This window comes from Physeter macrocephalus, chromosome 4 (assembly GCF_002837175.3).
Source record: "Physeter macrocephalus isolate SW-GA chromosome 4, ASM283717v5, whole genome shotgun sequence".
In the NCBI taxonomy this organism is placed as follows: domain Eukaryota; kingdom Metazoa; phylum Chordata; class Mammalia; order Artiodactyla; family Physeteridae; genus Physeter; species Physeter macrocephalus.
Window position 1 is genome coordinate 83,086,312 of NC_041217.1, and position 5,075 is coordinate 83,091,386.

A 5,075-nucleotide genomic window follows, 5' to 3' on the forward strand; every position below is an offset into this window, starting at 1 on the left:
TTGTTGTAGAGCTGGTTTGGTGGTGCTCAATTCTCTTAGCTTTTGCTTCTCTGTAAAGCTTTTGATTACTTCATCGAATCTAAATGAGATCCTTGCCGGGTAGAGTAATCTTGGTTGTAGGTTCTTTCCTTTCATCACAAGTATGTCATGCCACTCCCTTCTGGCTTGTAGAGTTTCTGCTGAGAAATCAGCTGTTAACCTTATGGGAGTTCCCTTGTATGTTATTTGTTGTTTTTCCCTTGTTGCTTTCAATAATTTTTCTTTGTCTTTAATTTTTATCAATTTGATTACTATGTGTCTCCGCATGTTTCTCTTTGGTTTATCCTGCCTGGGACTCTCTGCGCTTCCTGGACTTGGGTGGCTATTTCCTTTCCCATTTTAGGGAAGTTTTCGACTATAATCTTTTGAAATATTTTCTCTCGTCCTTTCTCTCTCTCTTCTCCTTCTGGGACCCGTATAATGCAAATGTTGTTGCGTTTAATGTTGTCCGCAGGGTCTCTCAGTCTGTCTTCATTTCTTTTCATTCTTTTTTCTTTATTCTGTTCCTCAGCAGTGAATTCTACCATTCTGTCTTCCAGGTCACTTATCCATTCTTCTGCCTCATTTATTCTGCTATTGATTCCTTCTAGTTTTTTTTTCATTTTCTCTGTTTGTTTGTTCTTTAATTCTTGTACGTGTTTGTTCTCTAATTCTTCTAGGTCTTTGTTAAACATTTCTTGCATCTTCTTTTTTTATTTATTTATTTTTTTGCAGTACTCAGGCCTCTCACTGCTGTGGCCTCTCCCGTTGTGGAGCACAGGCTCCAGATACACAGACTCAGCAGCCATGAGTCACAGGCCCAGTCGCTCCGTGGCATGCGGGATCCTCCCGGACCGGGGCATGAACCCGCGTCCCCTGCATCGGCAGGCGGACTCTCAACCACTGCGCCACCAGGGAAGCCCTCTTGCATCTTCTTGATCTTTGTCTCCATTCTTTTTCTGAGGTCCTGGACCATCTTCCCTATCATTATTCGGAATTCTTTTTCTGGAAGGTTGCCTACCTCCATCTAGTTGCGTTTCTGGGGTTTTATCTTGTTCCTTCATCTGGTACATAGCCATCTGCCTTTTCATCTTGTCTGTCTTTCTGTGAATGGTTTTTGTTCCACAGGCTGCAGGATTGTAGTTTTTCTTGCTTCTCCTGTCTGCCCTCTGGATGCTTGCTGCATCTTTAATGTCTTTACTAGTGGATGACAATGAGTAGTTGATAGAAAAAAAAAAAGAACTAAATACTTGAATTATGGTAGCACATCCATCACAGGTTAATCTAAAAATGAAGTTTCTATAGAAACAGGAACTTTTAACAAGGAAAAATAGTTCCCTCATTCAAACCTCTTTGAAGTGGTAATGGCTGCAGACCTGCAGCATTTAGAAAAGTATGCTGTCAACAAGCTGTGTCTTACGAACCTATATTAAGAGATCCAGAAAGCAGATGAAAGTGGATTCTTCATAATTTTAGTAAAACTACTGATAAACAAAGATTTCAAAGTTAATATAGCGCATAACTCAAGCATAAATCAAGGTGGAGAGCATGGAGAATTTTTGATTTCCTAAATTTTCAAAAATTTTATCATTGCACATACAGGAATTCTCCCGTATTTTAATTTTAGAAGTTTCAAAGAAAATGGAGTGGATTACATACACAAATGTGAATGCCCACACAAGCGTGCGCACACACACACACACACACACACACACACACACACACACACACACACACACACACACACACACAGTGGTAAGTAGAGTATATAGTTCCTTCTTCCCACAACCTAAGTCTCACTGAGCTGAGACTTATCACTTATCACTGAGCTGTACCTCCTGTATACACAGCTCTGTGGACTGTTTATATCCTTTTCTTTGTATGGTGCTTCCTATAGTTGTGCATAGTATAAACTGTAAAAATTATATCCTAGTCGTGAACCCTTTCTTAAAAGCAAGGATTGAGTCATGCTATGTTCTCAATTTTATGGCTGACATATAGTAGTCATTTTGTTGTGTTGACTGTGATGCTATTTTATAGTTCTTACGTTTAACTTCCATATGTTAACCTCAGCAGGTTTATTTGTTCTGATAGATACTAGAACACTAGCAGGTTACGTCACAGATGATCTTTCTTCCCACATTAGCATGAATTCAGGTAGTTCTGAACAAAGTCAGAATTTATAAGATGATAGTTTGTGTATTTCTATTTCTGCTGTAAGAGAATTGCCATAAACTTGTGTCTTAAAACAACATACATTTTATTTTCTTACTGTTCTTGAAGGCTGAAGTTTGAAGTCAGTTTTACTATGTTAGAATCAAAGTGTCGGCAGGTCTTGTTCCTTCTGGAGGCTCTGAGGAGAGAATCCATTTTCTTCTTCTTTTTCCTTTTTTCCAGTTTATAGTAGCCACCTGCATTCCTTGACTTGTGTCTCTGTCTCCAAAGCACATTACTCTAATCTCTGCTTTCATTGTCAATTGCCTTCTCCTCTTCTGTAGTCTAATCTTCTTCTGCCTCCATCTTGTTAGATCACTTGTGATGACATTTATGGCCTATCATATAATCCAGCACAGCATACCCATCTCAAGATCCTTAATTTAATCACACTCGCAAAATCTCCTTTGCTGTATAAAGTGACACAGGTTTTCCAAGCATTAGGACCTAGATATCTTTGGGGGCTGTTATGACAGCCACATATTGTAATAATGAAGCACCTTAAAGTTTTTTTGCATAGTAATGCTTATTTTCTCTTCCTAAATAAGGTATCATTTTTCCTCAATGTAATAACTTAGTGGAATAACTTATTTTACTCAGCTTTTAATACTCATTTCTTTGTTCTTGTCTATGATATATGAATGAGTAGTTCCCGTGTAGGCATCGTGTACAATTTCCTTATTTTTTCTGAAGAATATTTCTTAATGTTGTTGTTTTGTGTTGTAGTTGGTGTAATACGGTGCCCAGTATGCCGCCAAGAATGCAGACAGATAGACCTTGTGGATAATTATTTTGTGAAAGATACATCTGAAGCTCCTAGCAGTTCTGATGAGAAATCAGAACAGGTATGCTTCTCAATTTTTCTTTATATTCCTATTTTATATGAAAATATGAATTATAAGAAAACATGCTTGAATTGTTATATAATTTAGGGTAGTTATGCCTTAGTTTCATCTTTCAAATGGAAAATGAAGGATATCTTTATTCTATACCCTCAGACCTGGTTAAATGAGATTAAAAGTCATTACTTAAAGATTCAAATCTTGTATAGATTTTGTGTTCTGAGACTTTTTTTTACCTACCTGAATGTTTGATCTGGAAGGGAAAGGATTTTGTTGAAGAGAAATGGATAACAAAATAATTTTATTCTAGGTACAGTGAATTAGTATATTTGAGAGCAAGTTAGAAAGTTTTCACCTTTTTATTTTGTGGATCTATATTTTGTAAATTTAATGTAGCTTAGTATTTATTTCCTCCTTTAGGTATGTACTAGTTGTGAAGACAATGCAAGTGCAGTTGGCTTTTGTGTAGAATGTGGAGAGTGGCTATGTAAGACATGTATTGAAGCACATCAAAGAGTAAAATTCACTAAAGATCACTTGATCAGGAAGAAAGAAGATGTCTCAGGTAAGATAGAAGCAGTTTTAATGATTTCTATTAATCTCCCTCTTTTGCCTCTATAGCATTTCTACTTATCTTTATAAGCTTTTGATACCAATATCAGTAAGAATTTAGAAAGTTAGACAAAAATTTTGTTTAGTTTAAAAATATGTGTTTTATTTTACTGCAGAGTCTGTTGGAGCATCTGGTCAGCGCCCTGTTTTCTGCCCTGTACACAAACAAGAACAGTTGAAACTTTTCTGTGAAACATGTGATAGGCTGACATGTAGAGACTGTCAGCTATTGGAACACAAAGAACATAGGTACAGAAGTCATAATTGCTTATCAAGAAATATTATAAAAAGTTCTTGTAAAATTATTTTTCCTAAAGCAAGTATTTTATTCTGTAATTTTGTTAGCATTTTAAAATTACCAGTTTTGTGTGTTTTATGTCTTAGAGCAAGATATATTTTTGATAAATTACTTAATGGTTTCCATATTCATATCTAATTGTTTTATGGATATTTGTTGAAAACATATCAGTACATGGATTTGGGTTGCAAGAATGGAGTTATATTATTTCTTTGTATGCAATGCCTCTGGTTCAAATACACTTTTTTTCAAGTGTTCTATGGGATTTAGGCTCTGGGCTGTCATCTTAAAAGGTAATATTTCCATGGGTGTGGCTAAGTGATACCCATTTTACCATCAAAGCATAACTACACTGCTTTCATCTTGGATATACAGTTTGTAGAAAAACTAGGGATTTATAAGCATCTAAGTAGCATAGTTACTAATTCATTAATAAACACATAGCTTTGTATTTCAACTTTCTTTTACCCTCAGGATACAATAGTATTCACTTAACACCAGCCTGTTACATCTGAACTGTTCTGGAAAGTACTGAAATTTCTAGTCAGGTGTTAAGTTTGATTAACCACACTTAAATATTTGTTTTTAATTTTTTTAAATTTTTTAAATTTATTATTTTTTTTGTGGTACGCGGGCCTCTCACTGTTGTGGCCTCTCCCGTTGCGGAGCACAGACTCCGGACGCGCAGGCCCAGCGGCCATGGCTCACGGGCCCAGCCACTCCGCGGCATGTGGGGTCTTCCCGGACCGGGGCACGAACCCGTGTCCCCTGCATCGGCAGGCAGACTCTCAACCACTGCGCCACCAGGGAAGCCCAAATATTTGTTTTTTAACACTAGGATATCTTAGAGCTTTTAGTTCATTAGAGCCATTGGAATTTTTTTGAATCCTCTAAAAGAAGGGGATAGGGCTTCCCTGGTGGCGCAGTGGTTGAGAGTCCGCCTGCCGATGCAGGGGACATGGGTTTGTGCCCCGGTCCGGGAGGGTCCCACCTGCCGCAGAGCGGCTGGGCCCGTGAGCCATGGCCGCTGAGCCTGCGCGTCCGGAGCCTGTGCTCCGCAACGGGAGAGGCCACAACAGTGAGAGGCCCGC

General features: G+C 38.0%; 1 protein-coding gene across 5 annotated transcripts in view; it reads left to right on the top strand.

Annotated features, from left to right (window-relative positions):
- The window catches only part of TRIM33 (tripartite motif containing 33), a 158,889-nt gene that overhangs the window by 76,417 nt on the left and 77,397 nt on the right, over positions 1-5,075 (top strand). For all 5 annotated transcript variants that reach the window (XM_028488975.2, XM_028488977.2, XM_028488976.2 and 2 more), the window contains exons 2-4: positions 2,959-3,077; positions 3,495-3,639; positions 3,803-3,935. In XM_028488975.2, coding sequence (XP_028344776.1) covers positions 2,959-3,077; positions 3,495-3,639; positions 3,803-3,935 — 397 coding nt within the window. The remainder of the gene's footprint in view (positions 1-2,958; positions 3,078-3,494; positions 3,640-3,802; positions 3,936-5,075) is intronic.